General features: G+C 37.7%; 1 protein-coding gene and 1 pseudogene across 1 annotated transcript in view; both read right to left on the bottom strand.

Annotated features, from left to right (window-relative positions):
* The window catches only part of LOC120597864 (contactin-associated protein-like 3), a 194,060-nt gene that overhangs the window by 48,770 nt on the left and 126,684 nt on the right, over positions 1 to 18,606 (bottom strand). Inside the window, exons 11-12 of the mRNA XM_039856539.1 lie at positions 16,728 to 16,834; positions 13,787 to 13,906 (exon numbers count right to left, since the gene is read on the bottom strand). Of these exons, the coding sequence (XP_039712473.1) occupies positions 13,787 to 13,906; positions 16,728 to 16,834 (227 nt within the window). The remainder of the gene's footprint in view (positions 1 to 13,786; positions 13,907 to 16,727; positions 16,835 to 18,606) is intronic.
* LOC120598025 (uncharacterized) lies at positions 4,733 to 4,851 on the bottom strand (annotated as a pseudogene).

Raw genomic sequence — 18,606 nt, 5'->3', positions numbered from 1 at the left:
CTTTTCCTTGTATGTGGCAGAGAAGCAGGGAATAGCAATGGGTGTCTTAGTCCAGAGGTTAGGAGAATGTCCCCAGCCAGTTGGATATTTTTCAAAGAAATTAGATGACGTTGCTTGTGGATGACCTCCTTGTCTGTGAGCAGCAGCAGCAACAGCTTTGTTAGTAGAGGAGGCTACCAAGTTAACCTTAGGACAACCATTAGAGGTCCTGACCCCTCATCAAGTTCAAGGAACTCTAGAAATGAAGAAGCATCTCTGGTTTACTGGAGAAAGGCTAACTAAATACAATGCTCTCCTCCTAGACACCCCAGAGGTAACCTAAAAGCCCTGCAATACTCTAAATCCAGCCTCATTAGTACCAACTGAACCTTCTCCTGATCCAGCTCACTCTTGCTCCTAGGTAGTCAATCTTGTCTACTCAAGTAGGGCTGACCTATCTGATACCCCTCTAAAAGATCCGGATGAGGATGGTTTACTGATGGCAGCAGCTTTGTACAAAATAGACAAAAAAGGAAAGCAGAATATACCATCATCAACTTATATGAAACTATAGAAGCCCAACCCTTGCTGCCACCAACATTAGCCTAGAAAGCTGAGATTATAGCCTTAACTTGAGTGTTAACACTGGGATAAGAAAAAACAATAACTATTTACACTGATTCCAAGTATGCCTTTCTTGTCCTCCATGCCCATGCAGGCATCTGGAAAGAAAGGGGGTTCCTAACTGCAAAAGATACCCCTATTAAACATGGGCCTGAGATTTTACAGCTTTTAGCTGTACAAAAATGAAGGAAGGTAGCAGTAATCCATTGCAGAGGACACCAGAGGGATATGTCCTCCATTGCTCAGGGCAACTCCAAGGCCAATGAGAAACAAAAAGGGCAGCTTTATTAACAAATTCTGAGATGGCATTGTTCACTTTTGCGAGACCTTTTTAGTTTTCTCTAACATATACCAGCAAGGAAATCTCATGGGCAATTAAACAAGGTGGCAGATTAGAGGGACTTTGGTGGTATACAGGCCAAAAGCTTTTACCTCCCCAGTCTTGTCAATGCAAGATTATTAAGAACTTGTGTGACTCCTTCTTTATAGAGAGGGAAGCCATGATAATGTTAGCAAAACAGCTCTTTATGAGGAAAGGGTTACCTAGTATAGTTAAGAGAGTCACCCAAGCCTGTTCCTTATGTACTTACAACAATTTAGGTAGAAAAATAGACCCCCCGCCTTTAATAGAGCCAGTACAGAGGCGAGGAACTTAACTGGGGAAAGACTGGCAATTAGACTTTACTTAAATGCCACCTTCCACCAGATATAAATATTTATTAGTTTTCATAGATACCTTTAGTCATTGGGTAGGGTTGTCAAAGCCTTATTAAAGGAAATCATTCCCAGATTTGTGCTTCCTCGTTCCTTACAGTGAGACAATGGACACTCTTTTGTAGCTAAGATTATTCAATCTGTAGCTGAAGCTCTAGGTATCCATCATTATCTCCATTCTGCTTGGAGACCTCAGTCCTCTGGAATGGTAGAAAGGTCTAATCAAACTTTAAAACAAATCCTGGCTAAGCTTTGTGAAGAGACCTCTGAATCTTGGCCTGCTTTATTACTCATAGCCCTCCTTAGGATAAGGGGATTTCTGAAAACTCCTATGAAGCTCAGCCCTTTTTAAATGTTATATAGAAGACCCTTTTTAACCCTAGACCTTCTTGTAGATCTGGAATTTCATAACCTAATGAAGTACATATTTAATCTAGGACAGGTGCAAATTGCTCTTTAGGAATACGGTAATAAAATCCACCCTGCTCCTATGGAGAGCTACAGGACTACAGTAATTTCTCCATAGTATCAGGTACATCTTAAAACTGGAAGGAAGGGCCCCCCAATGATCAGCTCCTTCCAAAATGGAAAGGACCATATCATGTAAGTACCCTAATGGCTGTTAAGCTCCAAGGAATCAACAGTTGGGTACACCTGTCTAGAATAAAGCCTGTCCCTATTGATTCAGATCTCCAACAGGACATTTCACCCAGAACTGAGAGTGGAACACTCTTACATCTGTAAACTAGTTGAAGTTCTCAGATTTCTCTTCAAAAGGAACAAGCAAGATAGTGACAATGCTTTTCCTTTGTTTCTTAATTACCTCCCCTTTTCCACAAATTCAGGCCACTGAAGAAACAATTATAAAACCCAAAGGGGGACCATGGAGAAAAAAATTCACTAATCAGAATAACTAAAGCCATAGCAGCTGGTGGAGCTCAAAATTGTGGGTATGTTGCAAACATCCACAAGAGGAACATGCATCACTACTTTTCGCATATCCTGAAGCAAAACTCGATAATGACTCCAGGTATTCAGACTTATCTTTCTCCTTTAAGCCAAGATTTGTTGCCACTTCTTTTACCCTTATAAATTTAACTAGCAATGTTACTACATGCTTTTACATGGCTACCAATAAGCATAAACCCTTGATAAATGACACTATCATATTCAACCAATGCTTTAAAAAAACTTACCATACTATGCAAATTTAGACAACTGTATTACAGGTCTTGGTGGCCTGCAAACTTGACATCTTGCACTAAGGTAAAACCTTTTAGCAAGGGTATAACTAGTCCAAACATTACCTGTGCACCCAAGAGCATGGTGTATTTATGTAGCTGTTCCACTATTGCCTGCAAAGGAGGAAACTGTCCCAATGCCACTGGAATCCTAGTCACCTCATGCTTCAATCTGTGAGGCATGAGTACAGGAGCAAAGGCCCAGCTCTGTAACCATTGAAACCTCCCTTGAAGACCTTCCTTAAGGACCTCTCAGAAACACTTCCCTTTTAGGGTTATAAATTACCCCAAATCCTAGAGCACAAAGGCCATAAAAGCTGCTGGCTAAAACAGCCACAAACGATTCCGCAGAGACAAACCTGCTCACAACCTCAGCTTCATTATATGCCATGACTCTGCCTGGAAGTTCATGAATCTAATTATAACAGACTGAATTCTGGGTGCACATGTGTGCAGTACACAAAGTGTTATATAGCAGCCAAATGTCAGTCAATTTTAGTCATTCATATGATCAGTCACATACGAATCATCTAGGACCTCCCATCACAGCCCAAATATAAACAGATCTTCTCACTTCTTTGTTGTTACAGCTCTTTTCACTAAAAACCCGCTCCTCCCTTGAAGCATACTCTGTCTTATCTTTTCACCTCCAAAATTCCACAGACTTGCAGCCTTCCTTAGTGTGGCCTGTCTCCTAAAATGTACTTTAATAAATTTTACTTCTTATAAATCTCATTGACCTGTAATTCTTTGCTGCATCAGCAGGGAAGAACCAAGGGACATCACACCACCCCAACCCCCCACCATGCCTCTGGGGCAACGCCAATTTCACATCATCCCAGTGGTAACAAGTCTATATCTTATATATGGGATGTGCTTGCTAAGATACATGGCATCTAACCCAAAAGTCTACAATGACACTCTCCCCTATGTTTACAGGGGCCTTTTAGACAATATTTTTACATGAGGAAACAAGGTCTTCATTACCATTGTTCTTTGGGCAGGGTATGCTGAGAATGAGTTCATTCTTTCCAACCTTATGGCAAAACTAGAAAAGTTGGCAAATGAGACTGAAGGGGCTCTCCATGAGCTACAAGTCCTTAAATTCATTAGCTAATATTATTTTAGACAATCAAATAGCCCTGGATTATGTTCCAGCTTCAGAAGGCGGTGTCTGTGCAATTCTTAACACTACCTGCTGCACATACATTAATAATTCCCCCAAAGTAGAAACTAGGATAATAGAGATTTTCGACCATGCATATTGGCTAAAACACCTGAGAGAGATTCAATTACTACCAAGAAGAACAAATTTACCAACATTTCAGGCTTGAGGGTCATGGGTGTGGTCTCTTCTTTCTCCATTATAATTTCCACTCCTCCTCATTATCGAGCTATTCATTTCTGGTCCCTGCCTTTTTAATTTACTAGTAAAATTTGGTTCTTCTAGGATCCAGCGATTATAGACCAGGATTATGCTCATGCAAGGATACCAACCTATCCACACAGGTGGCCCTAACATTACTCTACTCCCATTAGATCAGGTAGGGAAAGAGTTTCATGGTCCTCAACAGGTAGGACCTATGTTCCTCTGATAGCAGGAAGCAGTTACAGAAGAAGGATCTTCATCCTCTTCTTCCCAAAAAGAAATTTTTGAGGATCACGTCTCTCAGGGCGATTCGAGGTAGGAGTTACATCAGGACCCCTCTTTAGAGTCACTAAAATGAAAAACAGTATCTTTGATGCAGTGAAACAGTTTTGTAGTTTAAAACTTCCTGCTAAAGCAGAAAATAAAGGGGATAGGGAAAGTCCCCAATATAGGCAGGTGCAGAAAGACAGCTGGTGTGACCTAGAATTCACCTTTGTTTCATCATATGATCATTATAATAAATTAGCACTGCAGTTATGGCTGTACCCATCATGCATCTGACACCATAACAGTTCTGAGAAGCCCATACATGGTAAGAAAAGAGGTGCCTCCTCAATTTTGGGAAAAAAAAATAAACAAAACAAAAATAAAAACTGTCTTTCCATGAAGTGACCACCCAAAATCATGAATATTCCACCCCTTAGTTATTTTTTTATTTTTAATTTTTAGGCGAGGCAACCCTTGATTGGCCTCACAGAATGCAGGGACCTTGTCAGCTTACAATCCCTTATTTTTTTAATTTTTACGCCTACAGCACCTGGTCTTCCTAGGTGGTCTCCCATCCAAGTACTAACCAGGCCCGATCCTGCTTAGATTCCGAGATCAGATGGGATTGAGCTTGTTCAGGGTAGCATGGAAATAGACATTCCACACCTTAGTTAGATTAGTAGGTAAAATCCCCAAACCCACCACCAATAGGGTAGCTGTCCCTTGAGCCTGCCTGCTGTACCATATGACGGTGGACTTTTACTTGGCACAAGTCTTTGGGACTGACCACTTTTGGCAGCTTGCTCTCCCTTTTGAAAGTGAGCTTACTTTGTCTTCAAGGCTGACTGCTCCTAGCAGCCTATTCTCCTTTCTAAGAGTGTACTTTCACTTTTAATAAAGCTAGCTTGCATACAATTAATTTCTGGGCATCTGCTTTCAATTCTTTGTCAACTGGATGCCAAGAATCAAGATCCAGGAGTTCTAGGGCTCCCCAGAACCGGTAACGCCCCTAGTTTCTCCAAATTATATCCACTTTTCAACACTTTCTACACTTTATAATATACCTCTGACCTACATAAATAGTCTTTTATAGGAAAACAGGTGGTTTGATGGAAAAAGAAACATCTTTTTTTGCACCTTCAGGAAAATATAAGTCCAAAGACAGCTGCTATGGTTGTTTCCATTTCTCTGGGGAAAAAAAGAAGAAAATAGACTTCATCACAAAAAATTGGATGCTTTTAGGGATGGTGGGTCTGTTCCTCATGATCTAGAAACTGACCTCGAGGAAAGTGAAGGCAAAATTTCCTTTCTCATAGATACCTGAAATGAAGTCTAACCTGTGTCTAAACACCATTTCTTTGGAAAATGAGCCAATAAAACCACCTCTTTGGAAATAAAACCTTCATTATTTTGGATGGAAAAAGAGTGCACATGTTCTGAGAAGACTGAGAAGATACCGTCAGATGGTTTAACTCGTTGCATTCTATCGCCAGATAAATATCTGGTCAAGATGAACTCATGATGATAAGTAAGAATGAACTAATAAAATACTAGCAGCCATTCCTGGATCCACAAAGATAATCTGAATACTACATTGCATTTCTGAGAAGTCTAGCTTTAAGATAGCCACCTCAGAATTTCTCCCACCATCCAAAGAGAAACATTGTTAGAGCTGGCTGTCATCTTTTACCTAGCCCAATCCCCTTGTCACACAGATAAAGAAATAGAAACCTAGAAACACTCACTTGCCCAATTTCACAAAACTGTAAAAGTTCATCACACATTTCTAAGCCACCCAGTGTGAGTTGCTGAGCTTTCTGAATAGGTCAAGTTCTCATGGACTACTGAGGCTTGTAACCTTACCTGAGCACCTATGCATCTTAGTCCTCTATTATATTTCATATGAAAAAACTTCAGAAAGAAACAGAACTAGATCATGGGCATTTATGTGAATATAGGGATGAGAATGACCAAGTGTGCTGCTATGAATTCTCCGTGGGTGCCCTGAAGAAGACAATGGTTAGATCTTATCTGTCCCAGGATCTCTGGCCCAGGATCTCAGTGGCTGGGCTCTGCCACCTCATCTGTTTTCCAGAAGCAAAGATAATTCAGTGTTTGTGTTTTACGAGGGGCAGGGATGACAGCTCTAAACAGACAGCTTCCAGGCCCTGGGAGAGGCCCAGAAGTGGTATTTGTCACAGGCCCACACCTGTGAGTCCCTCCTGATCAGTAGTTACATTAGGGCTTTCACAAAGGATGCCCTTCTTGTCACAGTTTCTGGGTCCTTGGAGCTTTTCATGATTTAGTTTAATATTTTCAACACAAGAAAATACTGTAAGATACAGCAGACAACTCCAAGAGAATACAGCCACTTCATGCCTTCTTCTTTTGGGATTTCAGAGGATGAACTTTTAACCTAATAGGTCACACTGAATACAATTTTTTGTGTCTGCTCAGTCATAAGTTTAGGCATCTGCTATTTCACATGGAAGGACACTTACTCAACATGACTTATGTTCTCTTGAGGCGACACGTACATGTGTTTTGCCTAGTGTCTGGTACCTCCCAAGTGCTCAGTTATCATGAGATGTTCTGAATGTCCATCCTGGCATTTCAGCACAATAGCAAAATGGTTTCCTCAGGAAGAACGTTATATGTATATACTTATCAAATTAGATATGGATAGAACATAGTGTCATAGTCAGTAAGAGATTATGAGTTAAAATCTATGGTCTTGGAAAAGTCTAAAAAAATTCTCGGAGCCTCCAATTCCATATTTGGTAAGCGAGGAGTGTGGACCAGGCAGCATCAAAAGCCTGAAAACTATTGTTCTAGTCATTTTCAAATGTTCAAGCAGGCTGCTGGTCCAAACACTCTATACACATTTATATTTTGTTGTTCATCAAGACCATTCACCTTGTCCATATGTAAGGCACTGAATGCTGTGTGGCTGACTAAAGGGCAGGAAAATGAACTTTCCTGGACCATTTGTATTTTTTTCCCTTTTGGAAGCAGTGACAGGACTTGCTCTGAAAGTTTTGCATCTACATGTACACTGGGGATTCCTGTTTTAGGAACTGCAAGAGGCCAGCCACTGAGACGGGGAAGGATTCTTTACAGGCAAAGGCCTACATAAAAGATATGCAGGGTCATGGTGTATGACAATCATCAAAAAGCTGCTCTTCTCTCTCTTTTTTTAGAAATCTTAACACTTCTTCATTATAGAATTTTCTGTAAGAAACACTATTTTCAAATAAAAGTTGCCACACATGATAAATGTACAATGCCATGCTTACTGCTGATCTCAGTTTTGAAGAGCAAAGCAGAGAACGATGAAATCGCAACTCTTTCCAAGCAAGGAAAATACATGTTGCAGCAGCCGTGCATTTACTCCTGAAAGAAACTCTCCAACCCACACATACAGCCTCTTTTTGAGAAATTTCCAACAAGTGTTGGTATCTATTTAAAAGAACAAATGCAAAACTTGTAAGAGTCATAACATTTTTAGTAGTTGAATTAACATCTGTCTACCTCACTGATGGGGAGGTCTATAAGAACAGTTCATGTCCCTTTTGTTCCTCAGACATAGAGTAGTGGTGCCTGGAAGTCTGCAGTAAAAAGTATGTGGAATGATTCAGTGAATGCATGAATTAAATGGGCGACTGAAAGAGGAGCTGTTTGATTATGTCAAGACAGGAATTCCAGGAAAAAGAGAGAGGTGAAAGAAACAGAAAATCTATACAAATGAACAAATGTAAAAAGCATAGCAATATGGGTCTACTTGTACCCATTCTATGCAGAATTAAAAAAATAAAAAACATGTGAGTTGTATGTAAGCCAATTGAGCTGACTGCCTTTGTTATGCCATGATAGTGAAGGTTTCTGACAGAGGAAAACGGCTGTTTAAGAAACACAGTTGCTTGGTTTGCATAAGAGCAACTGACTCAGTGATAATGTGTAAAAATTGCTAGATTACTGACTTGCTGAGTCCATGAATCAGAATCTGAAGGTGGGGTGGGAGGGGGTGCAATAGACACAGTTCCTTGGCTTGTTCATCAAGCCCCCAGGTGATCCTTATGAACCCGGAATTCAGTCACTGCTCTGACTGCAGTCCATCTCCTCCCCATAACAATTGTTCTTGTGATACAATGTCTGAGAACCAGAGTTTCTGAAGCACACAACAATAAAAATAGAAAACAAGCATGCTATGTTTAGGGTGGGCGCATACAGTGCATAGAGCCGCTGGAATTCAGTCCTCATCCCGTCATCAAAGAAACTATGCTCCATTCCTTCTATTTAGAAAAGAAATTGATCTGTTAGCAAATTTTATAAGGAGTTCATTCGAAGTAGTTTACTTTTGGTTGTTTTTGTACTAAAGGTACTAAAATACATGCAGAAATACGTTCTAGCACTACATTTTTGAAGGCTATTACCAAAGATATAATCTTAGCTATTGGTTTAGATTTTTTTTTTTCCCAAGTGTTAGTACCTGCTTATAACAATTAGAGAATATTTAACTGTCCACAAACACTGCAGCAACACGGAGAAGGCAAAATATTCATAGTGCAAATATTTCCAGGCCAGGTGCAGAGGACCAGGATCTTCATCTTTCCTCTAACAAAAACTAGATTTGTCACAGACACTTCATGGGACTCCATATTAGAAAGGGCCATTGAGTTATAACTTTGGTTTATATTCTTCCATTTTTCCCAGGAACAATCTGAAGTTTTTAAACTTTTGATTATATACTTTGTTGCATTGCTTCTGGAGATAGTTTTGGGGTCTTTGGATGAACGTCTGTGTTTCTTTGTCGTTAGCACCTTGTTTTCCTTATGGCTTTAGGTTTAATAAAAATCCTTGTTATTTAATATTATTTGGAAATCTTTGCTGAACTATTTTTAAGTCCTGTTCTCCATCTTGTTTTCTGTGTGTGTGTTCCATGATCCGTTTGATGTTCCATCTCAATTCTAATTTATAGAACCACAGAATATTTATCTTGGCACATAGAATATGAATATTCTAATTTCATGAGTTTTCTTTTATATGAGAATTAGATACCTATAAACTTCTCTAAAACACTTAATTGCCCAAAAGGCATTGTGATACAATAATCTGTATTCTTTAATAATAAAAATGTATATAGCAATGTCAATCACTAAATTATTACTCATATTTTTCATAAATCCCTATACACACACACCTTAAAGCTCTTAAGACTTTCCAAGACTGAATTAAGAGTTTAGGAGATACTTAATTTATAGAATTAATGTCTTGTATTTTATCTTAATATTTGTGAACAACTCTTGTTGCATTTGTGGACACATCAAAGCCACAAAGTTTCAGTGGTGGACCATTAAATGTCACCCATACAACCTATATAAGTGGGAACAACAGGACCATTGCTTGGACAGCAAAATGAATAGTGACATCAAAATTGCATGACTGCATTGATTTTATTTCTCCATTCTGTGATGCTCTTTGCTCCCTTTTCATTTTAATTTTTGTGAAGAGTAGCTTGTGCACACCAAAACCAAAGACACTCAGCTTCATGACAGTGGTTTCTAGACCCATGTGCACATCAGAATCTCTAGAGAAGCTTAAGAAAAATACAGCCTTTCCTGAGACGCTGCTCCTCAAGGGACAAGTGTGTGGGGACCTTGTGCTACTGTGGAATGTTGGACAGTGTCCACCAGTGACAGTAGAAAAAGAGAGCCCTCTTCTTGGGTTAAATTAATTTATAAAATCACATTCCAAATTTATTTTAAAAGTTTGTAGTGTTAAGGATGTTATAACCAGCCAGTGAGCATGACACATTACAATTGTTTTTTTATAACCAAGAGACCAATAGGCAACCCAAACTTCACATATTAACAACTGGAATCCATGCTTCTTCCCAGGAATTCTCCATCTCTGATGATAATATCTGCACCTTACTTCCGGGGCTCAGATCCCAACACAGAAGCCCACCTTGACATCTCTCTTCCTCTCCACCCACATCTTGTCCACTGGCTCTAATTCCAGCCTTTCTCATCTCTTCTGCTCTCAATCTGCTCTACTTCATCCCATCTTGGCTCAATTACTGGAGCTACTCCTAAGAGGTCCTTTTGCTTCCTCTTGGAGCAGCATGCTGGTTGTAGGCTCAAAGTGCATTGCCAGTGTGAATCCTGGACCTGCCACTTTCCAGCTACATGACTTGAGGGAAGGCCACCTTCTGGTCCCTCCACCCTGGTATGTCCAACACACCAGGCTCCCTGTGGCCACAACCTTTCTGCAGTTGCTTACTCTCTTTACTTGGAGACTTTTCCTCAGGTTTTCTCAGGGCTGCTTATTTCATGTGGTCGGCTCAAATTTAACTTCCAAACTAAGTCTTTTCCTTTCAAAGAGTTTAAAATTGTAGCCCACCCTCCCACAGTCTGTGCCCCTATTCTCTCTCTTATTTGCTTTATGGTGCTCACTGCCTTCCAACATGCCACGTATTTGGTTAGCTGCTGTTAAGTGTCTCATTCTCACTCCCCCAAGGGAAGGATATGTCTTTTGTCGCTCTCTGCTGTGATTACAGCCTTGCCTGGCACAGAGTAGGTGCTGGCTACACATGTGTTCAATGTTGTTAGAAGCTCTTTTTGCATCTCTTCATTTTTTGCCCTTACTTGGACATTTCTTCAGGTCACTCTGGGGAAGGAAATGATTCACTTCCTCAGAAGACAGTTTTCAAGGCCATCAAGTGTATAAATTGACCAGAGAGGTTAATTACCTTTTCCTTTACATATTTAGAGACTCCTATTTGCCTCTAGATTAGGAAAAACTTGCTTATATAGCATTAGGTATTATCCTAAGTTAAGTAAAATCAAAAGCTGAGTGTCTGTTTATAGTTTTTGACAATAACTAGTCTTCCCTCTAGGGGGTGCCAAAGTTCACCCTGAAAACAACATAATTACAGGGAATCAAAACACATCAGTTATTATATAAAACTAGTATTAAAACAAACTGCTTTTTAACCAGTTATCCATTCCAAAGGGTCTTTATAAATTTGCACAACTAAAGCCTCATGGCTAAGCCTGGACCCCATTTCACTTATGATGACTAAAATAGTTTTCTTTTATTACGACAATAAACTACAGACAACCAGGCAATTAGCTCTCAATTATTCCTCTTGGCGGAAAATGTGACTTGACCTCAGCCTTACCAAACCTGCCAACAATCAATTATCAACAAAATAGCTTCTGTCACTGAAACTTAACTCATGTTGGGTGCCACTTGAGATCATTTCTGGTTTGCTATAAATCTTGGAATTTTTCAGTGTATATGGAATCCTACTCATAGGATTAATCTGAGACAAAATGAATAAAAATCTTGAAAAGGTCACAGGTTTCTTTGGTAATTAAGCACATGACTGATAAAAGGGAATGTATTATTGGGATGCCAGAATCTTTATTTAGCTTTCTTTGTTCTTGGCATTCACTTGAGCCATGATAATGGAAGTGAAATGAAGCAGAAATTGAGTAATTTAAATGCCTGTTATATCCACGGGAACCGAGAATATCTAGAAAGTTCTCCTTGACTGTTTTCTCATGTATTTTACTGATCACACATCTTTTAGTAAAAGTAAGTCAATGTATTTATCTCTATGATCACATTGCAATATTTTGGTCAGTTTTTATGATACAAGTACTTGTCTAAAAGACCCAAACACATTGAATCCAATGCAAAGCCCTGAGAGCTCTCACATATTCTGTGCGACTTTGGGAGTTTTCAAGTTGGAAGACATACTGGATCAAATTATAAACCCACTGCCAAAATGCTTAGATTTTGTTTCACATATGAAATGGTAGTAGGTATAAAAACTGCATCAGGATTTTAAGCTACTCAAACCATTATCATAAATTTATCCAAGAATAACACCTTCTTTATGGAAATTGCAACCCTATCAGGGTGACAGGTAGCCATAATAACAGACCAATCACATTATAACTAACTTATAGTTACCTTAGAAACATCTAAGGTTGATTTTTTTCCTGAACATTGTCTCAGAATTTGCAGAGTCAAATTCTGTGGATGTTGAAGTCCCTGCTATTACTACAGATTTCTAGACTAATACAGAAAGTATCATAAAGAAAGATTGTTCCCTTTCTGTTGGTGAAATGTTATGTAAGCAAGAAGGGGAAGTTGTGGGTACAGATACATATACACATACAAACACACATACGCATACACACATATAGACAGAAGAGAGATAAGAATTTGTATCAACTCTCTTAGGGCAGCTGTCATTTACTATAGTGGTGGTTTTGGTCTTTTTGCACTTCTATACATGTAGGCTTAGTTGTAAAATTTAAAAGTGTCAAAGAATTAAAGGACTTGCTTATGATATATATGTATTTATCCATCACATATAATTGGGTTTCTAGAGAAAATAAAATATTACTTATACGTAGTTGCATATAAACATATTACTGCATGAAGTGTGTACACTTTAGAAACATTACCTCCTAGATAAATTCATGTAATTAAAGATTCAAAAGAATACAAATGGATGATTTCATAAATTTAAAAAGTGAATATTCTCTTGTCTTTGGCATTTATTGACATGAACTAAGAAAGTTTATCCTTTTCTGTTTTAGATTAATAAGCAAAGATTTATTGTTAATTTTGCACAGAAAAAGAACATTTCCAGAAAATAATGACACAACTTTTAATCGCCATCTCTTAACTCTTTTAAGACACTATGTTTAATACTTCTGAGCAATCATGTTGTTAGGTAGTTAGTCAGGCATGAGCGGCAGGAGCCAAAGCCCAGCTCTGTAACCATGGAAATTTTCCTTGAAGACCTTCCTTAAGTACCTCCCAGAAATACCTCCCTTTTAGGGTTATAAATTACCCCAAATCCTAGAGCACAAAGGCCATAAAAGCTGTTGGCTAAACCAGCTACAAACACATGCACAGAAAGTACTGCCCTTAATTTCAGCCTCATTATACCATCATTATAATCTCATGACTATGCCTGGAAGTTCATGAATCTAATTATGACAGACTGAATTCTGGGTAACCACATGAATATTAGGCAAGAAGTTATATAGCAGTCAATTGTCAGTCAAGGTGACATCACATACAGATCATTTAGGACCTCCCATCATGGCCCAAATATAAACAGACCTTCCCATTTCTGCATGGTTACAACATTCCTTGCTGGAGACCCACTCCTCCTTTTGAGGGGTACTATCTTATCTCTTCACCTCCTGAATTCCACAGGGCTGCAGCCTTTCTTAGCACAGCCTGTCTCCTTCTAAAATGTACTTTAAATAAACCTTACTTTTTCTCAATCTCGCCCACCTATAACTCTTTACTGCATTGGTGGAGAAGAACTGAAGAACAACACACAATGCCACCATCCAGTATCCATCTCCTCCTTCTCTCCCATGCCACTGGGGTGACTCTGGATTTCACATTGTCACCAAATGGTGACAATGTTATAAGTACATTCATAATGTAAATCTAAATAAAGTATCACTTAAGTAAATTCTACTTTTCTCACCCTGGTTTTGCAAACAGGCATTTACACGTGTTTTAATTCTCACAATAAAGTTTATTAGCATACCTGTCATGTTGCAATATACAAGAGCCGGTCTCAATGGGCCACTTCCATCTGAGTCGATATAGTAGAGCCCTGAAGAGTTCCCTCTGTGCTTGTGGGCTTCACATGACTGCTCGTAGAGAGCTGCAAAGGACATTGATCTCAGTTAGGGGCTACAATGGGATGGATCCCTCCACATTGTTAATTATGTGACACTCTCATTGTCCCACTGACACTTATTCTGCATTGCTCTCAGGGACATTTTCTCCAAGGTTGTGTTCCCCTGCTTCAATCAGGAAATGTGAAGATTCTGAAGCACAGAGTGAAAGATTTTAAGAGGTATCACTGTGGGGACCTGTGGATCTGTATCCTGCATGCTCTAGAAATAAAATTTTTTCCAAATTTGTGGTAATTGGACTTACTCAGTCTAGTTCTAGTTCAGCCTCACACTATTTAAGCATCTGAAGTGCACTGGCTTAACCACCATAAATGATCTGTTATTATCTAATAATCATGTTGATTTTTTAAATTATTCAGTAATTATACTCTTTTTTTACTTAAAATAATTTACATGTGAAGTACATTTTTTCCAAGAAGGTAAAATTTACAAATCAGCAATTGTTCTTCATTCAATTTTAAGGTTTGTATTTTTAAAAAAAATTCCTGAAATGTTTTGAAAATGATTATTTAAGAAAATTAAAATTAAAAAACTTTGCCTATTTCAAATAGTTAAGAAAAACCCAGGGGCAGGGGTAGAAAGATCATTTTTGTTTTTTTTCTTTCCTCATAGAATAAGATTAAAGGAATGTTTGTCTTTTTACAAAAGAAAGCATTCTTTTATTAAATATGGCCAAGTGTCAAACATATTAAGTTAGATTGCCCCAAATCAAAAGCATAGCTATTATCATCTACTCTGATGGACACTTAGGCAATAGGCATTGCTTTCCCTTTCTGCTTGCATTTTGGCCACTCATATTTACATCTCTATAAATACATAAACCTGCTCATAATTGCCTAGAAAAGTGTCCAAAGGGATACATACAAATTGATCACAGTATTTATGTTTGGGTTGGGGCTGAAATTGCCTAGAGAACAAGGGTAAAGGAGGAAAGATTGCAAAGAAACTTGCTCTAAATGTAAATGTACACATGAATAAATTGTGTTCCTAGACTAAAAAAGTACATTTAGACCAAAACATAAGGGCTAATCACTTACTATTGATTCAGCAATATCTCACCATCATTTGGTATATCAGTTAGAAAATCACAATAAAGTCAATTCAATTATTAGACAAAATCCAGTTATTAGGGTCACAAGAGAAAGACCCTTATATAATATCTGTCAAGTTTTAAATCAGAGTTACTTGGAACGATGTTTAGATCACAGTTACTGATAACACTTTAGCAAGTATTCCTTAATTATTAATATTCAGTAGGTATTTGCTTTGTATAAGACACTTTGTTAGGAGTGATGGAGGTTGTTATAAGAAACTGTCCCCAATCCTAACTATGACTCTGGCCAAGTCGCTTAGCCTCAGTTTTCCTAGATGTGCAACTCCTTTCAAATGAAGATTTTCCTTGGTAAATTATTACCTGGCACTGTAATAGTAATAGAGATGCAAGTAGAATTGCTTTGGTTGAACTTATGAGTTGTTTAAGGGATGAGTCACCTCCACTTGTCTGCCAAGAGGCTTCTGGCTCCTCTGTGGATCCCCCTGGGCTGGGGCCCCAGGGTTCTCATCCCAACACCATTGACTGCTACCCTGGGATTCAGTTCCCATAAGGTTGGATACATGGTAGTCCATGATCTGCCTTTCTCCCACACTTACTGTGGAAAAAATTAAATAATTCACAGGAAGAGTTCTTAAGAGTGCAATGTATTTTCCCAGTAGAAAGGATTGAATGTGATAGAATAGGTGAATCTTCATGTCATGCTCTTTCTCTAAAGACCCAAAAAGAGGGGAGGTGCTATGAGAGCAGGGATTCAGAAATGTCAGAAATACACAAATAAAAAGAAAACTAAAATGTAAATAAAACAAAAGCCAATAATTAGAAAGCCATGAGAATTTCAGGGGCTCTGTCATAAGCTTCTAGTAGCTAATGAATTAGAAGGTTAATAAAGTTTAGTTAGCTTTAAAATTGAAAGAATAATTCTTCAGAAAAGAGACTGGTGTTCAAAATCGAAAAGATGCAATTTAGAGGTGGTCAAGAGCTCTGGCTGGAAGTTAGCTGTGTGACCTCGGGAAAATGACTTAGTCTCTCTCTTTCCTCAAGTGTAAAATGTAGATAATAACAACATTTATCTTCTAGGGATGTTTCAAGGATTACAGGACTTGAAAGATGAAGAGACTTAAAATACTGCAGGCATGTGGTAAGTTCCCAGTATGTTAACCATCATCACCACCATCATCATCATCATCAAGAACATCCAGATCGCGTGGGACTTGAACATTTACCTGACTTCTCATTGACATCAAGAAACCCTACCATGGTAGCTCCCATTCGGCCCTTCTGAGACTCTCCTCATTTAATTTTATAAATATTGAGAATCAAAAACTCATCCTCTTTACTTTAGCAGACAGGACTTGAGAACTAAAATTGGGTCCAACTCAAGAAAAAGAACAAGATATAACATCATGAGTTCTAGATTTTTTTTTTTTTTTGCTTTTTACTACATTTTATTATACTTATCTTCCTTGGCCACTTTTTTCTTTCTTTTTTTTTTTCTGTCCTATTTGATAAGTGTTTCTGTTTTCTGTTTTAACATAATTAGGAAATGAAATTGATTAAAAATAAACCAGATAGAAATTAGTCTCTTTTGTTTGTTTGTTTTAGTTTGTTGTCGTTGTTGTCACATTCTAGCCCATGGTTACAGACACAAACAGATATACACAAAATAATGAAAAAGAAAATAGAGCTACATGAAAATCAAAACAAAAGAAGAAAAAGTGAGGTGTGAGGCTTACAGGAATGGCAGGTCGCACCCGCATAACCAGTGTGTGTGCAGTCACAGGAGAAGGTGTCCCAAGACTGGGAGCATTCACTCTCGTGTTCACAGTAGCTGGGCAAACACCTGAAAGAAGACAGACATAACTGCTATTTCCCATATTTGGTCATGATAAAATGTATATCTTAATGATAGTATGTTACAATGAAAGAGGGATAATGACAGTGACTTGAACAGAAAACTTTCATCATGAACAAAAATTGTTGGGTCTGTCATCAAGGTTCCCTAATATATTACCAACCATAGATTAAGAAATCCAATTGTCATGTATTTGTGACTGATAAATTTTCTACACATCTCATTATATCCAAAAATGTGTTTGCTTTTCCACAAGTAAGGCAAGATTAATTTCATACATGACCAGGATATAGACTTCTTGCAATCTCCACAGACAACCACCCACTCTCCTGCCTTTACAGTGCGACTGCAGAGGCTTCCTTTGAGAGGCATAGCCTACTCCTCCATCTTGAATCTAGGAATTAGGACTGAAGACTTAAATGTTTTTTGTTTTGCCCAACATATAATTGAAAAAAGCATAAAACCATTTAGGTAAACCAAATAACCACTTGTGTATCATGAGATTGTGACATCTCACATTAAAATTAAATGTGAAATTTTAATGTTTATTAAGATTTCAAAATTTAATTTAAAAATGTTATCAAATTTTTTTGATTATCAAAAATAAATGCTATCCTCAACAAAGTATTAGCAAAATTGAATCCAACAAAGTATAAAACAGTTATACTACATGACCAAATGGAATTTATTCCAGGTGAACAAGGCTGCTCCAAAATTGGAAGAAATTAATTTGACATTAATGTAATCCGTAACATCAATTGGCTAAAGGGAAAAAAAATCATATGGTCATATCAATAGAAGCAGAACAATTATCTGACAAAAATCTAACACTCATTCATGATTTTTTTTTTTAAACCTCTCAGCAAACTAGAATGTGAGAAACTTCCTCAACTTGATAAAAAACTTCTATGAAAACCTACAACTAACATTATATTTAATGGGAAACTAGATGTTTTCCCTTATGACTAGGAATAGAACAGGATTTGCTCTTTCCACTCTTATTCAAACATAATATTGGCAGTTTTAGTTAGTTCAATAAAACAAGAAAAGGAAATAAAAGTTATATAGATTGGGAAGGAAGAAATTAAAGTTTTGTTTATAGATGACATGATTATGTAAAAATCTCAAGGAATCAACAAAATATCCTGTAACTAATAAGTGATTATAACAAGTCTTCAGGATACTTTATTATACATGAATGAACAATTAAAATTTAAAATGAAAAACACACTATGTTAGCACTCCAAAATATGAAATATTAACAAAATATGTACATGATCCTTAAGAGGAAATTAATAAAACTCTGATGAAAGGCATCAAAGAAAATTTAAATAAGTGTTCTTATATTCATAGATAAGAAGACTCAATATTGTTAAGATGTCAGTTCTTAACTTGATCTATAGATTCAACCCAATCTCAGTCAAAATCTCACAAATGACTATGGATATTGGCAAATCGATTCTAAACTTTATATGGAAAGGCAAAATACCCATAATTGCCAACAAAATATTGAAGAAGGAAAAAGTCAAAAGACTGACACTACCCGATTTTAAGACTTACTATAAAGCTATAGTAATCAAAACAGTATGCTACTGGCAAAAGAATAAATAGATCACTAGCACAGAATAGGGAGCCCAGAAATAGACCCACACAAATATAGTCAACTTATCTTTGACAAAGGAGAAAAGGTAATTCACTAGAGTAAAGACAGTCTTTTCAATAAATAATGCAGGAAAAATTAGCCCTTCACGTGCAAAAAA

The sequence above is a fragment of the Pteropus medius genome, unplaced genomic scaffold (genome assembly GCF_902729225.1).
Source record: "Pteropus medius unplaced genomic scaffold, Ma_sr-lr_union100, whole genome shotgun sequence".
NCBI lineage: Eukaryota > Metazoa > Chordata > Mammalia > Chiroptera > Pteropodidae > Pteropus > Pteropus medius.
This window is presented reverse-complemented; position numbering and strand designations above follow the sequence as displayed.